Source organism: Chiloscyllium punctatum, chromosome 8, assembly GCF_047496795.1.
Source record: "Chiloscyllium punctatum isolate Juve2018m chromosome 8, sChiPun1.3, whole genome shotgun sequence".
Lineage (NCBI taxonomy): Eukaryota > Metazoa > Chordata > Chondrichthyes > Orectolobiformes > Hemiscylliidae > Chiloscyllium > Chiloscyllium punctatum.
The window spans coordinates 114,606,880-114,629,848 of NC_092746.1; the positions used below are offsets into that span (position 1 = coordinate 114,606,880).

Below are 22,969 nucleotides of genomic sequence, written 5' to 3' on the forward strand. Positions count from 1 at the left end.
AGTCGCAACTTCTCAAGTTCAAATTCTCTCTTTTTTTGTCTTTTCCTTTCTTCTCTCTCTTTTTGCTCAGCTAAGAACCTCCCTCTCTCTCTTCATTTATCTCTCTTCTCTTTCTCTTTCTCTCTCTCTTCTCTCTGTTGCTGTTTCTTCCTTCTCTCTTTCTCTTTCTCTCTCATTTTGTTTATCTTCTAACTCCATCTTCCTCAGTTCTAATTTAAGTTTTTCTACCTCTAATACACTTTTCTGTTTCTTGGCTTCAGCCTTACTTTTGTCCTTGATTAATCCCAAATCTAATTTATTTGTTAATTCTAAAAGTACGGCCTTTTTCTTTACTTGTAAATTTTCTTGGCAAACTCGTGAATCATCTTCAAATCCCGAATCTCTTTCGCAATTTTAAGAGCCATTTCTCTCACTTTTAATTTAATCAACCACAAGTGTTTGAAATTAAACACATTGTCTCACCTATGTTTTATTTAAAGATCTAGAACACTAACCTGCAAGTGTTTGAATCTGTTGGACTTTTTCATACCCCAAATCTATTCAAATTTGTCCAAATCTCAGACTGGATCTGTTCAAATCACAAATCTCAGACCCAAACTGTTCAAATTCTGATAACGAGCTCCAAACTGTTACAACACTGGGTAAATCCCTCTGCTAATTTAAACCAGCCACACAGAAAAGATTCACCCCGTGCTGTAATCTGTTAAAGTTCGAGAGGCAAAGCACTATACCCAAAGTCACTATTTAAAGTAGAAGTTTAATAACTTTATTCTTTAAGTCTAACAGAGAATATTAACTAACAACTACTTACAACTCGTTTCTCTTAAACCTATCTTTTATGTCCCCTTCTCGAATACTGGCCCGTTAGAAAATCCCTATTATGACTACCCAACATAAGCCTCTAGCATTCACATTAATCCCTTTATCACAAGGATGATTCATGTTGCGTTTTGCATCAGATGCGTGCATGTGACAATGCAGTGGCTTTAAGAGGTGCATTTTGTCATGCTTTCTTTTAAGAGAGAGATTGTATGAGAGGTGAGGAGCAGTCAGTGGTAACGTAATCAGCTTGTGAGACCTTGGGGATGTCTTTTAAAGTTGGAACAATAGAAACGTAGCCTGGATCAGTGTGACCAGCCTTCCCAAGACAGGATTTCTAGTGTTGCTTTTAGCTTTAAGCAGATGCTGTTGGAGTCTGATAAAGGTTAGAAGCTGCAGTAAATGTCTTCTGGCTGCTACTCTCTCTGAGTTATGTTTTTCCTTCTGGGTTGCTGGAGTTACCTGTGAGACAAATCTATTTTCTGAAAATTATTCTAAGGGATGTGTTTATGGGATAATGCCATATTGGAACAGTTGATTAATAATAGTTACTATATCTATTATCCTGTTAAGTTTTCTAGTAGAGTTACGTTATTCTAACTTCTTTCTTTGTTGTATTTTTAGTATCATGCTTGAATAAATTGTATTTTGCTTAATGTCGAGTAGTTTGACCAGTCAAGTTGCATCTGGAACACAGCACTTTACATTTGCCTTTAAAATAAGAAAAAAAATAGAATCTAGGCTGCCTTCTTAAAATATTCTGAGGGGAACTGATCTGGTCCATAACACATGGAACCAAGGGGAAGTTTCAGTGCTTAAGAAAATGAGTGTCATGGAGCCTCAATTTCCTCTTAATGTGTTTTCCTAAGGTTGTTAGGATTAGTGCTCCATATCTCCTTTAGTCATTTCTGCATTTTCTTCCATGTAATTTTGCACACATTGAGGTTAGAGACAGATGTTTAACTTATTGTGTGGCTGGAAAACTGACATTGTAAATGGGTTGTCTGCAAACGAAACAACTTAATTTTCATTTCTATTGAAAGCAATTGAAATTGAGCAGTTTCTGTATCCAGTTGTTGCTTTGCAAGAACAGTTTTACAATCAGACAGCAAATTAAAGGTCAACCTCTACATCTGAGGTATGCTCATTGACGATTAGGACCTTATTGTAGGAAATTAGTACAAATAGCATTATTCACTTCAGGTCAACAATTGTGGCAATGTTCTAAAATGAATAAGGTGTAAATTAGACTGGCAAGTTTTTCTGGAGTGGAAAAAAATCAAGGAATATATAATTATAAGCTGGACAAAACATTACTTTTAAAATAACATTAGTGCAAGCCTTGATCATTTTGAATAAATTCTGCAAGTGTATGTTTCTTACTTTCTCTTTAATAACTTATTGCAGGATTAACCAAACCCAAATAGAAGAAGTTTTATTATTTTGAAAATTTCAGTTATTCATGCGTTTTGATGAAAGACTGCTCCTCTGACATTATTTGCTCAGCTATTTCAAGCAGTTTTTAGTATCTCTGTAGTTTGCTTTTGTAAGCAATTTAATGTGATCATCATATTGGATTCTCAGAGGTCTGTGATGAAACAAGTGATGCTTTGATGGAACATGGTTTGATGACTTGGATAACTTTTCCTTAGGTTTTCTTTTATTTTTGTGGCAGCTGTGATATCCTGGAAGTGAACTGCATCTCATAATCCTTGGTTTTGTTTATCCAGTGCTATTGCTATAAGAGGGAGAGTGCAATGAGCAACACTGCGTCATTTCCCACATATAAGTAAACAACTAACGTATTATACGTTATTGTTCTAACATTCAGTCTTTACTATTGCCCAAATAGCCTTGCCTGCGACCTTCAAGCAAAAGCTTAAAGATAAAGAAGCTCAAGAGGGTGATACTGCCATCCTGCATTGTGAAATTAGCAGATCGGATACAGCAGTGCAATGGACAAAAGGATCCACTCTACTTCAGCCGAGCGCCAAATATGAAATGAAACAGAAAGGATCCATCGTTGAGCTGGTTATTCACAAACTTAAACCAGAAGATAGTGGAAGATACTCTTGCGACATTGGAGACCAGCAAACCAGTGCTTCCTTGAAAGTTAATGGTAGGAAAGAAATGTATAATAGAATGACAATTGTTTTTTAACTTCCCATTTGATTTCTATTCAACTCTGACTAACATGGTTAATATATACAGTAGCCCCTCCTTATAATACTGTCTGTGCTGTGCAGAAAACTTGACTTAGCAAGAGAGATGCTCCAGATAAATGGTTTACACTGTTCATCTATTAGTGACACAGCTTTAAACAGTGTGTAATAGATGTATTGCCCTGGTATTGCAGCGAAAGTTATTCCATAGTGATGTTAATTTTTTTTTGTTTCATTAACTAGTTTTCTCTCTTTCCTTTTCTCTTTGAAGCCATTAGCTTTACTGAGGGGGGGAGTCCTACAGGTGCTGTTAGATACTGAGCTCAGGCAACCTTCCTTTGGCTGCATGCCTAGGAACCAATTGCCATTCCTGATTGCCCTCAAGTCTGAAGTTACTGAGCAACTTTCATAATTAAAGAACCATAAAAAAGTTATGGAATTGAAAGAGATCATTCAGCCTATCATGTGCCTGTGTTGGCTTACGACAAAAAGAACTCAGTTAGTCTCACATCCCTGTCTTTCCCACATAGCCATGCAATTTTCTTTTGAGGTAATTATCCAGTACCCCATTGAATTGTCTGTATCACATTTCTAGACAGTACACTACAAATCCTAATTACTTACTCTCTAAAACTCATTCCCTAACTCTTCGACTGATCAAATTGATTGAATCTTGAAGGACATAGCTAGATTTGTGTTGCAACAAATAGAGGGGGAAGTAACATCAAAAGTCTACTTTTCAGCAATCTACTTTTCATGGATGAATCTACTTATAATAGTGGCAAAGTAATCACACACAATTCTTGTGGAGGCAAATGGGTTGTTTTTACACATCCTCTGCAGTTTGTGTGGCACTATTACCTTGTCAAATGGGAGAAATTCAGAATAGCTCAAAACTGAAACTCCATGGTGTAGTTTGGGCTATCATTGGCAGCAGAATTATATTATATAAATGGTGCGTGTTTATAAAGCTCTGAGATGCAGAGAGATCTGGGGGTCCGAGTGCATGAATCATGTTATGTTAGTATACAAGTACAGCAAGTAATCAGGAAAGCTAATAGGATGTTACGGTTTCTTGTGAGAAGAACTGAATGCAAGGATAGGGAGGGTATACAGGACATTGGTAAAATCACATCTGGAAACAGTATTAATCACCATACTTATGGAAAGGTGTTAATGTGTTGGAAGCAGTTCAAAGAAGATTTACTAAACTAGTATTGGACTGAGCAGATTGCCTTCCAAGAAAAGGCTGGTCAGCCTGCATCCTCTCGACGTTAGAAAAGTCAGAGGTGACTTAATTGAAACACATAGGATCCTGAGGGGAACAAAAACAGAAATTGCTAGTAAAGCTCAGCAGGTCTGGCAGCATCTGTGGAGAGAAATCAGAATTAATATTTTGGGTTGAGTGACCCTTCTTGAGTTCTGTTTTTGTTCCTGATTTATGTCCTTCGCATTCTTTTGGTTTTTATTTAGGATCATGAGGGAATTTGATTGGGTGAATGTTGAAAGTATGTTTCCTCTTGTGGGAGATTCTGGAATTGCTGATCATAGTTTAAAAATAAAGGGATGTCCATTTAAAACAGCGATGAGGAAAGAGGCAGTGAATACAGAATCTTTAAATATTTTAAGTTAATAGAATTAATAGAATAGGAGTTAATAGAACAGAAGTATAAAGGTTCTTGACTATCAAGGAATGAAAGATTATTGGGAATATGCAGGAATGTACAGTTGAGGTTAAAATCAAATCAGCCAAAATCTTATTAGCAGGCTCAAAGAGCCAAGTAGTACTGAGGAAGGGGGGAGGCTACAGAAGGATCTAGACAGGTTGGGAGAGTGGTCCAGGAAATGGCTGATGGAATTCAACGTGAGCAAGTGCGAGGTCTTGCACTTTGGCAAAAAGAATAAAAGCATGGACTACTTTCTAAATGGTGAGAAAATTAATAAAGCCAAAGCACAAAGGGATCTGGGAGTGCTAGTCGAGGATTCTCTAAAGGTAAACATGCAGGTTGAGTCTGTGATTAAGAAAGCGAATGCAATGTTGTCTCTTATCTCAAGAGGGTTGGAATATAAAAGCAGAGATGTACTACTGAGACTTTAGAAAGCTCTGGTTAGGCCCCATTTGGAGTACTGTGTCCAGTTTTGGTCCCCACACCTCAGGAAGGACATACTGGCACTGGAACGTGTCCAGCGGAGATTCACACGGATGATCCCTGGAATGACAGGTCTAGCATATGAGGAACGGCTGAGGATACTGGGATTGTATTCATAGAACATAGAACATAGAACAATACAGCACAGAACAGGCCCTTCGGCCCACGATGTTGTGCCGAATTTCTATCCTAGATTAAGCACCCATCCATGTACCTATCCAAATGCCGCTTAAAGGTCGCCAATGAATCTGACTCTACCACTCCCTCGGGCAGCGCATTCCATGCCCCCACCACTCTCTGGGTAAAGAACCCACCCCTGACATCTCCCCTATACCTTCCACCCTTCACCTTAAATTTATGTCCCCTTGTAACACTCTGTTGTACCCGGGGAAAAAGTTTCTGACTGTCTACTCTATCTATTCCTCTGATCATCTTATAAACCTCTATCAAGTCACCCCTCATCCTTCGCCGTTCCAACGAGAAAAGGCCGAGAACTCTCAACCTATCCTCGTACGACCTACTCTCCATTCCAGGCAACATCCTGGTAAATCTTCTCTGCACCCTCTCCAAAGCTTCCACATCTTTCCTAAAGTGAGGCGACCAGAACTGCACACAGTACTCCAAATGTGGCCTAACCAAAGTCCTGTACAGCTGCAACATCACCTCACGACTCTTGAATTCAATCCCTCTGCTAATGAACGATAATACTCCATAGGCCTTCTTACAAACTCTATCCACCTGAGTGGCAACCTTCAAAGATCTATGTACATAGACCCCAAGATCCCTCTGTTCCTCCACCTGACCAAGAACCCTACCATTAACCCTGTATTCCGCATTCTTATTTGTTCTTCCAAAATGGACAACCTCACACTTGGCAGGGTTGAACTCCATCTGCCACTCCTCAGCCCAGCTCTGCATCATATCTAAGTCCCTCTGCAGCCGACAACAGCCCTCCTCACTGTCCACAACTCCACCTATCTTTGTATCATCTGCAAATTTACTGACCCACCCTTCGACTCCCTCCTCTAAGTCATTAATAAAAATTACAAACAGCAGAGGACCCAGAACTGATCCCTGCGGAACTCCACTTGTAACTGGACTCCATGCTGAATATTTACCATCTACCACCACTCTCTGACTTCGACCGGTTAGCCAGTTTTCTATCCAATTGGCCAAATTTCCCTCTATCCCATGCCTCCTGACTTTCCGCATAAGCCTACCATGGGGAACCTTATCAAATGCCTTACTAAAATCCATGTACACTACATCCACTGCTCTACCCTCATCCACATGCTTGGTCACCTCCTCGAAGAATTCAATAAGACTTGTAAGGCAAGACCTACCCTTCACAAATCCGTGCTGGCTGTCCCTAATCAAGCAGTGTCTTTCCAGATACTCGTAAATCCTATCCCTCAGTACCCTTTCCATTACTTTGCCTACCACAGAAGTAAGACTAACTGGCCTGTAATTCCCGGGGTTATCCCTATTCCCTTTTTTGAACAGGGGCACAACATTCGCTACTCTCCAGTCCCCTGGTACCACCCCAGTTGCCAGTGAAGACGAGAAGATCATTGCCAACGGTACTGCAATTTCCTCTCTTGCTTCCCACATAATCCTAGGATATATCCCGTCAGGCCCGGGGGACTTGTCTATCCTCAAGTTGTTCAAAATGTCCAACACATCTTCCTTCCTAACAGGTATCTCTTCTAGCTTATCAGTCCGTTTCACACTCTCCTCTTCAACAATACGCTGCCTCTCGTTCGTAAATACTGAAGAGAAGTACTTGTTCAAGACCTCTCCTATCTCTTCCGACTCAATACACAGTCTCCCACCACTGTCCTTGATCGGACCTACCCTCGTTCTCGTCATTCTCAGGTTTCTCACATACGCATAGAATGCCTTGGGGTTATCCTTGATCCTATCTGCCAGGGATTTTTCATGCCCTCTCTTAGCTCTCCTAATCCCTTTCTTCAGGTCCCTTCTGGCTATCCTGTATCCCTCCACTGCTCTGTCTGAACCTTGTTTCCTCAACCTTATGTAAGCCTCCTTCTTCCTCTTTACTAGACATTCAACCTCCCTCGTCAACCAAGGCTCCCTCACACGACCATTTCTTTCCTGCCTGATCGGTACATACATATCAAGGACACGTCGTATCTGCTCCTTGAAAAAGTCCCACATTTCCACCACATCCTTCCCTGACAGCCTATGCTCCCAACGTATGCTCCTCAAATCCTGTCTTACAGCATCGTAATTTCCCTTCCCCCAATTGTAAAAACTTCCTTGTTGTGCGCACCTATCTCTCTCGATAACCAAGGTGAAAGTCACAGAATTGTGGTCGCCATCACCAAAATGTTCACCCACTAACAAGCCCACCACTTGTCCCGGTTCGTTACCGAGTACCAAATCCAATATGGCCTCCCCTCTGGTTGGACAATCTACATACTGCGTTAGAAAAGCTTCCTGGACACACTGCACAAACACCGCCCCATCCAATCTACTTGATCTAAAGAGCTTCCAATCAATATTTGGGAAGTTGAAGTCGCCCATGACTACGACCCTGTGGCTTCTGCACCTTTCCAAAATCTGTTTCCTAATCTGTTTCTCCACATCTCTGCTGCTATTGGGGGGCCTATAATAAACAACACAAGGTGACTGCACCTTTCCTATTTCTGACTTCAGCCCATACTACCTCCAGAGGCAGATCCCCCTCAAACTTCCTTTCTGCAGCCGTTATACCATTTCTAATTAGCAATGCCACCCCCCCCTCCTTTTTTACCACCCTCCCTAATCTTACTGAAACATCTGTAACCAGGAACCTCCAACAGCCATTCCTGTCCCTCATCTATCCATGTTTCCGTGATGGCCACAACATCGTAGTCCCAGGTACCGATCCACGCCTTAAGTTCACCCACCTTATTTCTGATACTCCTTGCATTGAAGTATACGCACTTGAGCCCATCTCTGTGTCCGCAAGTAGTCCCTGTCAGTGCTACCTTCTCCACAGCCTCCCTACAGTCTTGGACATCCTGACACACAGCTAGCTTACTTGCTGGACTACAAGTCCGGATCCCATCCCCCTGCCAAATTAGTTTAAACCCCCCCGAAGAGTGCTAGCAAATCTACCCCCCAGGATATTGGTGCCCTTCTGGTTCAGGTGCAACCCGTCCTGTTTATACAGGTCCCACCTTCCCCAGAATGCAGTCCAATTGTCCAAATATCTGAAGCCCTCCCTCCTACACCATCCTTGCAGCCACGTGTTCAACTGCACTCTCTCCCTATTCTTTGCCTCTCTGTCACGTGGCACCGGCAACAACCCAGAGATGACAACTCTGTCTGTCCTAGCTTTTAGCTTCCAGCCTAACTCCTTGAGCTCTTGAATGACCTCCCCACCCCTCTTCCTACCTATGTCGTTGGTGCCAATGTGTACCACGACTTCTGGCTGCACACCCTCCCCCTTAAGGATTCTGAAGACACGGTCCGAGACGTCTCGGACCCTAGCACCTGGGAGGCAACAAACCATCCGAGAGTCTCGCCCATGTCCACAGAACCGCCTGTCCGTCCCTCTAACTAGAGGGTCCCCTATAACTAGCGCTCTCCTCTTCTCCCCCTTTCCTTTCTGAATCTCAGAGCCACAGACCCCTTCACTGCAGCTTACACCTGCAAGGCTGTCCCCCCCAACAGTTTCCAAAGCTGCATACTTATTTTTTAGGGGAACGACCACAGGGGAACCCTGCACTGCCTGCTTTTTCCCCTTCCCACCTCTAACTGTTACCCAGCTACCTCTGTTCTCCGGCGTAACTATGTCCCTGTAGCTTCTAACGATCACCCTCTCAGCCTCTCGAATAATCCTCAGCTCATCCAGCTCCAGTTCCAGTTCCCTAACTCGTTCGGTGAGGATCAGGATCTGACTGCATTTCCTGCACACGAAGTCGGCAGGAGTATCGGTGGTCACCCCTACCTCAAACATCCTGCAGGAGGAACATTCCACCGCCTGCGCTGCCATGACTGTACACTGTCTCCAAAAACAAGAACACTGAGTCAATAACCTGTGGACTTTAAAGTTAGGTTAGAGGAGGAGGGTGGGAGGGAGGCCCTACGGAAGTAGGACCTGGGGTCTAGAACACACCCACTCAAATACTAATCACTTACCTTCCCGCCCAGCTATGCCCTCCAACCTCACTTCCGCTGCCCGCTACAGGTAAGTAATTTTGAAACAAACTGTCTTACCTTAGCTGTAGTCTCCCGGGTTCGTTTTTCCTCGGCCGCTGCTCCCACTCAAAATCGTTGGAGTTTAGAAGATTAAGGGGAGATCTAATAGAGACGTACAAAATAATACATGGCTTTGAAAAGGTGGATGCTAGAAAATTGTTTCTGTTAGGCGAGGAGACTAGGACCCGTGGACACAGCCTTAGAATTAGAGGGGGTCATTTCAGAACAGAAATGCGGAGACATTACTTCAGCCAGAGAGTGGTGGGCCTGTGGAATTCATTGCCACGGACTGCAGTGGAAGCCGGGACGCTAAATGTCTTCAAGGCCGAGATTGATAGGTTCTTGTTGTCTAGAGGAATTAAGGGCTACGGGGAGAATGCTGGCAAGTGGAGCTGAAATGCGCATCAGCCATGATTGAATGGCGGAGTGGACTCGATGGGCCGAACGGCCTTACTTCCACTCCTATGTCTTATGGTCTTAAGTGGCCTATTCTTGTTCCTTGTTCGTATGTTTGTTTGAAACTTTATAAAGAACAAAGAATAGTACAGGACAGGAACAGGTTCTTCGGCCTATCAAGATTATGCTTATACATAATGCCTTTCAAAACTAAAAACCTTTTGCCTCTACGCTGTCCCTATCCCTCTATTCCCTGCCTACTGATAAATCTGTCAAGATGACTCTTCAATGTTACTATCAGATCTGCCACAACCACCTCCCCCAGCAGTGCTTTCCAGGCACTTACCACCCTCTGTGTAAAAAAATCTGCCTCTCACTTCTCCTTTAAACTTACCTCCTTTTACCTTAAACCTGTATCTCCTTGTAAATGACATTTTTACTGAATGTGACCTACTGTCATTTACTGTATACTTCCATCCTATATTAGATCTCCCAATATGCATCACCTTGCATTTGTGCAGTTTGAACTCTATCTGCCATTTCTCTGCCCAAATCTCCAGGCTATCTCTACCCTGTTGTATCCTCTGGCAATTCTCCTTATGTTTGCTGCTCCTCCAGTCTTTGTGTCATCTGTAAGTGTATTAATCAGGCCACCTACATTCTCCTCATATATATATTATTTATATTACAAACAACAGGGATACCAGCACTGATCTCTGCAGAACATCACTGGTCACAGATCTCCAATCTGAAAAATACCCTTCCACTGCTACACTCTGTCTTTTATGACTCAGCCAGTTCTGTGTCCAGTTTACCAGCTCACCACGGTTCCCTGTGACTTCTCCTTTGTATCAGCCTGCCACAAGGGCCTTGGCAAAGATCATTCTAAAGTCTATATAGATAACATCTACCGCCCTGCCCTTATAAATCATCTTTGTCACTTACTCAAAAACTCAAAACATGTTTGTGAGACATGACTTTCCTTGTACAAAGCCATGTTAGCCTGTTGCTAATAAGTCCATAATTTTCCAAATGTGAGTAAATCGTATCCCTAAGAACCTTTTCCAATAATTTCCCTATCACTAACGTAAGATTCACCTGTCTGTAGTTTCCCCGATGATCCCTGTTGCCCTTCTTAAACAGTGGGAGAAAGTGAGGACTCCAGATGCTGGAGTACCAGAGTTGAAAAATGTGGGGCTGGAAAAACACAGCAGGCCAGGCAGCATCCGAGGAGGCTGAAGAAGGGCTTATGCCTGAAACGCCGATTCTCTTGCAAAGATTCCTGAAGAAGGGCTTATGCCCGAAACATCGATTCTCCTGCTCCTCGGATGCTGCCTAGCCTGCTGTGTTTTTCCAGCACCACATTTTTCAACTCTTCTTAAACAGTGGAACAACATTGGCTGTTCTCCTGTCATTTGCAACCTCTCTTGTGACTAAGAGAATACAGAAATTTCATACAATCCCCCAGCATTCTCCTCATTTGCCTCTTCTGGGATAGATCCCATCAGGTGCTGTGGACTTTACTACCTTAATGTTTTTAAAACACTCAACAACTCTTCCTTTTTCACATCGACATGCCATAGAATATTGACGTACCCCTCCCGCAAGTCACCATCCACCATGTCGTCCTTTGTGAATACCGAATTCGTTAAGAACTTCACCCAACTGCTCCAGCTCCATGCATAAATTCCCTCCTTTGTCTTTGAGTGGACCTGCCCTTTCCCTAGTTACCCTCTTGCTTCTTATATATGTATAAAATGCCTTGGGATTTTCCTTAATCTGTTTACTAGACATTTCATTACCCCTTTTAGCCCTGCTAATTCCTTATTTGAGTTCTATCTTGCTATCATTTTATTCTTCAAGGACCCTTGTCTGTCTTCACTTTCATAAACTTTACCTATGCCTCATTCTTCACTTTGCTTAAGCTCTCAATTTGTCTTGTTTTCCAAGATACCCAGGTTTTGCTGTGGCCTTCCTTCATTTTCACAGGAACATGCTGATTCTGAACTCTAATGAACTGGTCTTTAAATGCCAGATGTAGATTTACTCTTCAATCTGTATTTCTCAGTTCCTGCCTAATATTGTGGTAGTTAGCCTTCCCCTAATTTAATACTTTCATCCAGTGACTGCTCTTCCCCTTATACATAAATAACTTAAAACTTACAGAATTGTCGTCACTGTTCCCAAAATGCTTCCCCTGAAACTTTGGTCACATGGCCAGGCTCATTCTCCAGTACCACGTCCCCTATGACCCCTTCTCTAGTTGGACTATTCACATATTGTTTCAAAAAAACCATTCTAAAGACATCAAACAAATCCTACCACCAACATCCCACCTCCATCCAAGCCCTTGGTACTAAGTGAGTCCCAGGCAATATGGGGGAAGTTAATATCACCCACTACAACAATCCTGGTGTTTTTATATTTTCCATAAGTTGTTACAACACAGGGTAAGTCCCTCTGCTAATTCAAACCCGACACACAGAGAAGCTCACCTTGTGCCATAATCTGTTAAATTTCGAGAGGTAAAGCACCATCCCAGAGGACATTATTTATAGTAACAATTAACAATTTTATTATTCAAGTCCAAAGGAGAATATTAAAGCCAATAACTATTTACAACTCCTTTCTCTTAAACCTATCTTTTACCTCCCCAATCTACAATTCTGGTCTGATAAAAACCTTGATTAAGATTTACAAAAAAATTTCAAAACCAGCTAGCTGTCGAATCTTCTCTTTGTTTCTTCCTCTGTAGATAGTCCTCTGTCTTCTTTTCTTCAGTATTCTGTTTCATAGGTCTTTCATATGAACAGGTACCTTTCAGAGAGCTATTCGGCTAGCAGTCTATACTTGTTGGTTTTCTTGGCCGTTCTCACCCTAACTGTTCAAAATGTCCGGTTTTATGCCTCATAACATCAGTTCATTTCATTGGTTTGATGTCCTCCGAAACAGTAAAATTCAAGTTTGATGGAGTTTGGTATCTGGGGCATAATTTAAACTGATTGGCCGATTTTGAATTTGTTCTTGTTCCATGACAACACAGCACCAGCTATTTGTATCAACCAAATGTTACATTTTAAAATCTTTCAGGACACTATGTGATTCTCTATGTCTTTGCCAGCTTTCAGTGTCTCTTAAAGGTACAGTACACACCTACACCTTCATAACAAAGTCTACATATCTGTTCATCTATCACCCACTGGCTGTTGAGCAGTGTGTAGCACAATCCCATCAAAATGATTGTACTCTTCCTGTTCCTGAGCTGTACCCTTTTGGTCTCAATGGAAGAGCCTACCAAAGTGTCATCCCTCAGTACAGGTATGATATTCTCCCTTATCAGTAACGCAACTCCCTCACCTCTTGTTCATCTCTTTTCCATCCATCTTTATCTTGCTTGAAACATCTAACTCCTGCAAAACTGCCAGTCTTTTCCCCCTCTCAACTAAGTATCTGTAATAGCTACAACATCATAGTTTTATGAACATGCAATCCAAGCTTTAAGCTTGTCTGCCTTACCTGTCATACTGCTCGCATTAAAACCACGGCACCTCAGACCACCAGTCTTCCAGTGTTCAGTAATGTCTCCCTCTCTGTTCTTCCTTTTAGCCTTACTGGCCTTAGTCTCTGACTCCTCTTTGGTCATTTTACTTGCAGGCCTACTGCTCTAGTTCTCTCCCCCCTGTTAGTTTAAACACTCTCAAATCTCCTGCCATGATATTAGTGCTCCTCTAGTTTAAGTGCAGCCTGTCCTTCTTGAACAGATCTCACTGCCCCAGAATATTTCCTGATGATCCACATACCTGAAGCCCTCCGTCCTACACTAACTCTTTAGTCACATATTTAACTGTACTATCTTCTGATTCCTAGCCTCACTAGCACATGGCACAGGAAGTAAATCCAAGGTTACAACCTTAACAGGCCTGCTATCGAACTTCCAACTAACTCCTTGAACCATCTTTGCAGGACCTCTTCTCTCTTTCTGCCAATGTCATTATTACCAGTATGGACCACAACCTCTGGGTAATCACCTTCCACTTTCAGAATATCCTGTGCCTGCACAGAGACATCCTTCACCCTGGCACCAGGGAGATAACATACCATCCTGGAGTGTTTGCTGCAGCTACAGAATTACCAAGTTGTGCCCCTAATTATAATGCCCTAATTAATCCTGCACTTAATGAGAAGCAGGTTTCAGGCACACACTTGTTAGCCCAAGACAACTTGGTAAGCCACACCCTAAGGGACCTCAGCTGTTATAAACATTGATGTGTAAGCACAAGCTTGAAGCAGTTAAAGTTAATAGAGTTGGTAAATCCCGTACTAGCCGTTGCACTTGTGTGAGTACCCCACAGAGTACTCTGTGGCATAAAGAGTGATTTAAGGAAAATCTATAAAAATTAATATGAAAACCTCATCTAGCTGTGAAATATATTAGCGGATTTTGTTATACATAAGCGCGAAAAGAATAATCAATAACAGAAAGACTTTATTCAATGAGTAATCTTGATATCATGACAGCAAGACCCCAAACTAGGATTCAGAACGCCTATCACTACTGCTATTCTATACTTTGACCCTCCCTGCTGTAAAACAATGCCACTGATTTGACTACTGCTGCTGCTTTCCTCTGAGAGCTATCCCACCCCAACAGTATCCAAAATGGTATACCTGTTTGAGACAGATGGTCACAAGAGGACTTCAATGCATATTATCATAATAGAATAATAGATTATCCAGGGTAAACAGCACATTGTAGATAGATAGAGATACTTACTAGATCAAAGCCCTGCTATCCTGAAAGGTTTAGTCATGAATTGTAATACACAAACAACTAGGCACAGATGGCTCTATCAACTGCCCTGTCCTCGCTATTGGCAGAGCCTAATATAAGTAGGTTGAGTGTGGTCAGTAACCTACATGCATGAACTGGGAAATTATGCCTCACAAATTTGTTAGAGTGTTTTAATGAAGTGACCAGGGAGGTTGACAAGGGCAGGGTGGTAGACGTAGTCTATATGGATTTCATAACGGCCTTTGATAAGGTTCCACATGGTAGGCTGCTCTGGAACGTTAGATTGCATGGAATCCAGGGAAAGCTGGCAAATTGGATACACAATTGGCTTGATGGTAGGAAGCAGAGATTAATATTGGAAAGATGCTTGTCGGACTGGAGGCCTGTGACTAGTGGAGTGCTTCAGTGGTTGTGCTAAGCCCATTGCTGTTTGTTAAATATATCAATGATTTGGGTGAAAATGTACAAGGCATGATTAGTAAGTTGGTAGATGACACTAAAATAGGTGGTATCATGGACAGTGAGGAATGTTCTCAGAAATTGCAGCAGGACCTCGATCAGTTGGGGAAGTAGGCTGAGAAATGGCAAATGGAGTTTAATATAGATAAGTGTAATGTCTTGCATTTTGGAAAGTCAAATCAAGCTTTGAGTTTCAAGGTGGCTGGTAGCGCCTTAAGAAGTGTAGTGGAACAGAGGAACCTTGGAGTTCAGGTGCAAGGTTCTCTGAAAGTCGAGTCACAGGTAGACAGGGCAGAGAATGAAGCTTTTGGCACACTGGCCTTCATCAGTCAGGACATTGAGTACAGATGTTGGGAAGTTATTGTAGCAATCCTACCCTACAGGACGTTGGTGAGGCTGCACTTAGAATATTGTGTTGTTTTTTGGTCACCTTGCTATACGAAAGATGTTATTAAACTGGAAAGAGTGCAAAGAAACTTGTAAGGATGTTATCAGGTCTCAGGTATTTGGGAGAAGTTGGACAAGCTAGGACTTTTTTCTTTAGAGCGTAGGAGACTATGGCGGGGGCGGGAAGGGGAGAATATTATAGAAGTGTATAAGATCATGCACTCAGTCTTTTCCCAGGGTTGGAGGATCGAGGACTAGAAGGCATCATCAGTTTGAGGTTAGAAGGGAGAGAATAAAAGGGATCCAGAGGGGCAACGTTTTTTACACAGACGGTGTTGTTTATATGGAATGAGCTGCCAGCGGAAGTAGTCGAAGCAGGTACATTAACAACATTTAAAAGGCATTTCGACAAATACATGAATAGGAAAGATTTTGAAGGATATGGGCCAAATGCAGGAAAATGGGGTTAGCATGGATGGACATTTTGGTCGGCATGGACCAGTTTGGACCAAAGGGCCTGTCTCCACGATGTAGGACTCTATGACTCCATGACTTAGTGTTTGATACTAGTCTTTAGGTTGTTGCTTCCTAAACAATTCTAATATATCAGTCAAACCAACTTCCCCTTCACAATACCATCTTAACACTGCTTGTTTGTCGTAATATTTTTGAAATGTCCTGCTATTACTTCTTAATAATAAAATTCAACATTTTCCGTATAATGAGTGTTAGGTAATACCTATTGTTTCCTGTTTTGTGTCTTGCACCTTTTATGAATAGGATTGTGACATTAATGAAATTCCAATCCATTGGTACCCTATCAGACTCGAGGAAATTTTAGAAAACCACAGCCACTGTTCTTACAATCTCTGCAGCCATATCTTCTAAGATCTCTGATGAAAGCCATCAGGTCCAGGAGACTTGTCAACGTGTTGTTCCAGTAGTTTTCCTAGTACCTTCTTGCTAGTGATTTTGAATGTTCCTCTCTCCCTTCTACTTCTTGATTTTCAAGTATTCTTGGGTTTTTTGTATGTTCTAACAGGGCTTGACAGACTAGGGGCAGGGGAGATGCTTTCTTTAACAACCACAGAAGGTGCTGAAGAAACCTAACAAGTTTGGCAGGATCTGTGGATTTGAAAATAGAGTTAACATTTCGAGTCAGATAGGAGTCTTCTTATAATTGTAGAAGAAGGTTCTGAAGAAGAATCATAACAAATATGAAACATTAACTCTGTTACTCTTCACAGAACCATGTCAGACTTTTTCTTTTATATACCTGTGTGACATAGGTGTTACTGGCTGGCCAGCATTTATTGCTAATCCTAGTACATCGGCTGAGTTTCTCCAGCATTCTCTGTGTTGTTTTCAGATTTCTAGAACTTGCAGTATTTTGCTTTCATTGAAGGTATTTTTTTCCTGATTGGGGAAATTAGAACCAGGCATCAAAGTCTCAAGATATGGGTTGGGTCATTTAGGACTAAGATGAGGAAATGTTTCTTCATTAAAAGGGAAGCGAACTTGTGGAAACCTCTACACAGAAGGCTATGGAGGCCACGTCACTAAATATATTAAATAATGAGAGAGGATATTCTTGAAGAGTCTTGAAATGATGCCATCTGGGTAGACCTTAGAAATAAAAAAGATTTGATTACTTTGCTAGGATTATACTTCAGTCCTCTCAACAGTCAGAGAGAAATAGAGCAGCAGAAATGTAAGTAAATCATAGAAAAATGTGAGAGAAACAGGGGTTTATAAGTTGTAAGGGATTTCAATTTTGCCAGCATTGGCTGGAAATACCATAGTGTGAAAGGACTAGATGGAGTGGAGCTTTTAAATTGCATCAAGGAGAGCTTTTCTTTGTGGCAGTATGTAGGTAGTCTGTCTACAGATTGGGCAGTGCTAAGCCTAATCCTAGAGAATGAAGTGGCGAAGTTTCAGGGGCAAGCATTTTGAAAATGGTGATGATAATTCTGTAGGTTTTAAAATAATTGTGGAAAGAGATAAGGGTAGTGTGAAGTTAAGTGTCTAAATTGGGGGAAATACAATTTCAGTATAATGAAACAAGATCTGGCAAACATTGACGGGGTGTAGTTATTTTCAGGTAAGTCTACATTTGTGAATTGGGTGTCATTAAAAAGTAATGTAGTGAGAATTTAGGGCTAGCGTGTTCCTCTAAGAATAAAAGGGAAGCAAGTCCAGAGAATCCTGTATGTCAAATGAAATCAAGAGATGGATAAAGAAAAAGGAAGCATATCTCAGGAACAGCGCACTAAAAACGTGGGAGTCCTTCAAAATTATAAACCGTTTAGGTGGTTGCTTTAAAAAATAAATTTGGAGGGCAGAGATGGACCATAAACTACCTTCAGCAGATGGGATTATGGAAAACTTCAAGACATTTCATAAATAGTTTAAGAGTTAAGAGGATGACTGTGGAAAGACAACCTGTATATGGAGGCAGAGGATATGGGTAAGGTTTCCAATGAATATTTCTCATCTGTATTAAGAAAAACATAGCCATAGATTTCAGTTAAGATAGTGAGATTCTAGAACATGTTAAGATTAACAAAGAGGATGTATTCAATGTTTTAGTGGGCATAATGGACCTGATGAGTTGCATCCCAGATTGCTGCTGAAGACAAGGGAGGAGATGCTGAGGCTATGATGGAGATACTTAATATTTCACTGGCCAGAGGTGAAGTGCGAGATGACTGCAGGCTGGTTAATGTGGTTCCTTCATTTAACATGGGTAGCAGGAATAGGCCAGGTAATTATAGACCAGTTAGTCTGATGTCAATGGTAGGGAAATTATTGGAAAATATTCTGACAGACAGGATGAATCAACACTTGGAAAGGCAGAGATTGATCAGGTATAGTTAGCACCAATTTGTTAGGTGGAGATCCTGTCTGACTAATTTAATTGAGTTTTTTAAAAAGGTGATGAAATATATTTCTGAGGACAGGGCAGTTGATGTGGTGTACCTGGACTTCAAAGTAAGGCCTTTAACTTGGAAGGCAGTCCAAAGGTAAGAATGACACACGTTGCAAGGCAAGTTGGCAAGTTGGATCCAAAATTGGTTTGCAATTAGGAGGCAAAGGGGACTGGAAAAATGTTTTTTGTGATTGGAAGCCTGTGACCAGCAGTGTCTCACAAGAATAAATGCTGGAACCCTTGCTGTTTGATATATACATTAATTACTTGGATATAAATGTAAATGCTGGATTAGTGGTGCTGGAAGAGCACAGCAGTTCAGGCAGCGTCCAACGAGCAGCGAAATTGACATTTCGGGCAAAAGCCCTTCATCAGGAATAAAGGCAGTGAGCCTGAAGCGTGGAGAGATAGGCTAGAGGAGGGTGGGGGTGGGGAGAGAGTAGCATAGAGTACAATGGGTGAGTGGGGGAGGAGATGAAGGTGATAGGTCAAGGAGGAGAGGGTGGAGTGGATAGGTGGAAAAGGAGATAGGCAGGTTCGACAAGTCCGGACAAGTCAAGGAGACAGTGCTGAGCTGGAAGTTTGAAACTAGGATGAGGTGGGGGAAGGGGAAATGAGGAAGCTGTTGAAGTCCACATTGATGCCCTGGGGTTGAAGTGTTCCGAGGCGGAAGATGAGGCGTTCTTCCTCCAGGCATCTGGTGGTGAGGGAGCGGCGGTGAAGGAGGCCCAGGACCTCCATGTCCTCGGCAGAGTGGGAGGTGGAGTTGAAGTGTTGGGCCACGGGGCGGTTTGGTTGATTGGTGCGGGTGTCTCGGAGATGTTCTCTAAAGCGCTCTGCTAGGAGGCGTCCAGTCTCCCCAATGTAGAGGAGACCACATCGGGAGCAACGGATACAATAAATGATATTAGTGGATGTGCAGGTAAAACTTTGATGGATGTGGAAGGCTCCTTTCGGGCCTTGGATAGAGGTGAGGGAGGAGGTGTGGGCGCAGGTTCCTGCGGTGGCAGGGGAAAGTGCCAGAATGGGAGGGTGGGTCGTAGGGGGGTGTGGACCTGACCAGGTAGTCGCAGAGGGAACGGTCTTTGCGGAAGGCGGAAAGGGGTGGGGAGGGAAATATATCCCTGGTGGTGGGGTCTTTTTGGAGGTGGCGGAAATGTCGGCGGATGATTTGGTTTATGCGAAGGTTTGTAGAGTGGAAGGTGAGCACCAGGGGCGTTCTGTCCTTGTTTTTACCTTATAACTGTAAATGGTATAGTTATAAGTTTTCAGATGACCTGAAAATTAGTGGTGTTGTTGACAGTGAGGAAGATAGTCTTAGGCGACAGTCTGATATTGATTAGATGATAAATTAAACAGAGAAATGGCAAATGAAATTTAATTCTGCTAAATGTGGAATAATGCATTTTGGGAGGTTTAATAAAGAAAGGACATACACAAGGAAATACTGACAAACAAAAGGAACTTGGTGTACAAGTCTGCAGAACCCTAAATGCACAGGTCGACAGGATGGCAAAGGTAGCATATGGGATTGTTGCTTTTAATAACTGGAGCATAGAATACAGGAGCAAGGAAGTCTTGTTATAACTTTGTAAGACATTGGTTATAACACAGATGGAATACTGTGTGCAGTTTTGAGTGCCATACAATTGGAAGGACCTGATTATACTGGAGAGAGTGCAGAGAAGATTCACCAGAATGTTGATTGGTCTGAAAAGTCTCAGTTACGAGGAGAGACTGGATAGGATACACATGTTTTCCTTACAGCAAATGAGGGTAAGGGAGATCTGATTAAGATATACAGTATTATGAGAGTCATAGACAGAGTGTATTGTGGGAGTTTTTTCCCCATGACTTATGTGTCCAGAGGGCATAAGTTTAAGGTGAGGAACAAGTGATTAGAAGATATCTGAGAAAACCTTTTTTTCACTCTGAGGGTGGTAGAAATATGGAACGCTCTGCTTGAGAGGGGGCTGGAGGCAGGTACTTTTGAAACATTTATGAAGAATCTTGATGAGTACTTAGAATTCCAGGCCATAGTAGGCTATTGACCAAGTACAGGTAAATAGCATTAGCATAGTTTGGTATTTGTTGGTTAGCAGAGCATGGTTGGCCGAAGAGCCAGTTTCTGTGCTCTGTGATTCTATATTCAGGAAAGAGATTGATTTATTTTATATTTTAATGGCATCAAGTGGTGTGGAGAGAAAACAAAAAGAAATGGCTTTGAGGTTGAAGATCAGCCATGATTAAGCTGAATGGTGGAGCAACCTCAAAGGGCCAGATGGCCTACTCCTGCTGCTCGTTTCCATGTTTCGATGTTTAATTGAAGACAGATGCAAAATGCTTCTGCCATTTGTTTGCTGCTTCTACCATTTCTTTGTTTTGTATCATTAATTATCCAAGTTCACCCTTTAAAGGATCAATACTAAGTTTAATTACTACAACAGCAGGTCAAAGCATAAGTATTCTCATGCTGAAAGCGACCCATTTGATCAGCACCTCATCCACGCTTAAACCTTCGCTCTCCACCAACAGTGCACAGGAGCTACAGTGCATAACTTCTAGAACATCCAATGCAGAGGCCACACCTCAAAAGCCTTTAATTCCTTTAACTCCTAAGAAGACAAAGACAGGAAATTCACAGGAGCAACACTATCTTGAAGCCTCCATCCCCAATTTGCAAACCACGCTGACTAGAAAATATATAATCATGGCTGATCCAAAATCCCAGAACTCCTGCCTATGTTAATATTATAAAAGCACTGCAAAACAAAAGCAGAAATTGCAGGAGAAACTCTGCAGGTACTCAACACCAGCACTGTTTTCACAGATACTGCCAGAGCTGCTGAGTTTCACTGCTTTTGCTGTTTCCTTGCTACTCCATGCTGTAGATAATATACCGCACCACACAGATTGCAATGGTTGAAGAATGCAGCTATCTCCACCTTCTCAAGAGTAGGATGATAATAAATTCTAGTCTTACTAATAGTGCCCACATCCTGTGAATTAATTTTGAAAAGTTACAGAGAAAATCAAGGCCATAATATTTATTGGGATCTTTATTGGTTCAACATGTTGTCTTGAAGAGATATTGTAAAGTGTTATAATGAGGGTCTGTTGTGTATTTTGCTGCTCATCTGTTCTTGTAAAACTTAAATCATTATTACATTATTGTATGACTCACAATTAACAGTTGTGCCTTTTTTGTCCATAAATAAATTTCCTGTGTTTCTTTCCCTTAACTGCTGTCTTCAATCTACTTGTGTTGCCTTTTCTTTTGTATCTGAATTTTGCCATTACTATCATCTAACAACTTAGTCATTTTCATTCGTTTGTGAAATAACTGATTCACTATTGTGATGTATATATAAATGCGAGTCAATTAACTCAAAGCCTTCTTTCAAGAATGAAATTCACAATCAATATTCTTTAAGCAAATTGAAGTAGTAATGAAGTATGATTTCCTTTCAGACCCAAAAGGATTTAGTAAAACTAAAAAGATGCCAACATTACTTGCTGCTGATTGAAATTATATACCAATTACTGTCATGTATTTTCTGTAAAAATATTATTATTTTCATTGGTATTGATTTGAAGACTATAACTGTATTGGTATTTTGTTTTCCTCTCACGTTTTAATTTCAATAATGCATCCTCTTAATGAATTTGGGCATGAAGTTTGGAGCTCCAACGTATGAATCGATTGTGTAAAAACACCAGCCACAAAATTACCAATTATGTTTGGAAGGTGATTAAGGTTAAAATACTAGTGATTATTCCTGATCTCTTCTAGGATTCATTGTCAGGTTTTGGAGGTGTTTCATGTTGAAAGATGTTCCTGATCAGTAAGGTTGCACATAATGCAAAAAATTGCAGGATGGTAGATAGTAAGGAATTCAGTCTTAAATTATAGGAGGATATAGATCAGATGGACTGATCAGTGGCAAATGGAATTCAATACATATAAATGTGAGGACAAAGGACACTTGGGGAGGACAAAGAAGGCAAGGGAATAATTGAGGAATGTAGGACCTGGGAAGATTAGAAGGACCTTGTTTTGCATGTAAACTGGTCCCTTAAAGTATCAGGATAGGTAGATAAAGTGGTTAAGAAGGCACATGGGATACTTGCTTTTATTAGTCAAAGTGTAGAGTTTAAGAGCAAGGAGGGTATGCTGGAACTGCATAAAATGTTAGTTAGGTCACAGCTAGAGTATTGTGAGAAGTTCTGGAATCCACATTATAAGAGATATGTGATTTCCCTGGAGAGGTTGCAGAGAAGATTAACCAGGATAAGACCACTAATAGAAATAGGGGTAGGCTGTTCAGCTGCTTAAGCCTGCACTGCCATTTAGTCGGATCATGGCTGATCCAACACTCCTTACATAACCCTTCCTGCTGTTTCCCCATAACACTTGATTTCCCTAATGATCAAGAATCTGTCTATCTCAGCCTGAAATACACATAAGAACTCTGCCCCCACAGGAAGGAGATCCAAAGACCACAACCCTCTGAGAGAAGAAGTTCCTCCTTATCTCAGTCTTAAATTTGTATTTCTTAATTCTGAGTCTATGCCATCTGGTCCTAGACTCTCCCATGAGGGGAAATATCCCCACAGCATTTATTTACTCTGTCAAGCCTGCTCCCTGCCTCCCAAAACCCCTGTC

The 22,969-nt window shown here is 41.6% G+C and overlaps 1 protein-coding gene across 2 annotated transcripts in view; it reads left to right on the forward strand.

Moving 5' to 3' along the window:
- The window catches only part of obscnb (obscurin, cytoskeletal calmodulin and titin-interacting RhoGEF b), an 802,448-nt gene that overhangs the window by 260,813 nt on the left and 518,666 nt on the right, over positions 1-22,969 (forward strand). For both annotated transcript variants that reach the window (XM_072576281.1, XM_072576282.1), the window contains one exon: positions 2,672-2,938. In XM_072576281.1, coding sequence (XP_072432382.1) covers positions 2,672-2,938 — 267 coding nt within the window. The remainder of the gene's footprint in view (positions 1-2,671; positions 2,939-22,969) is intronic.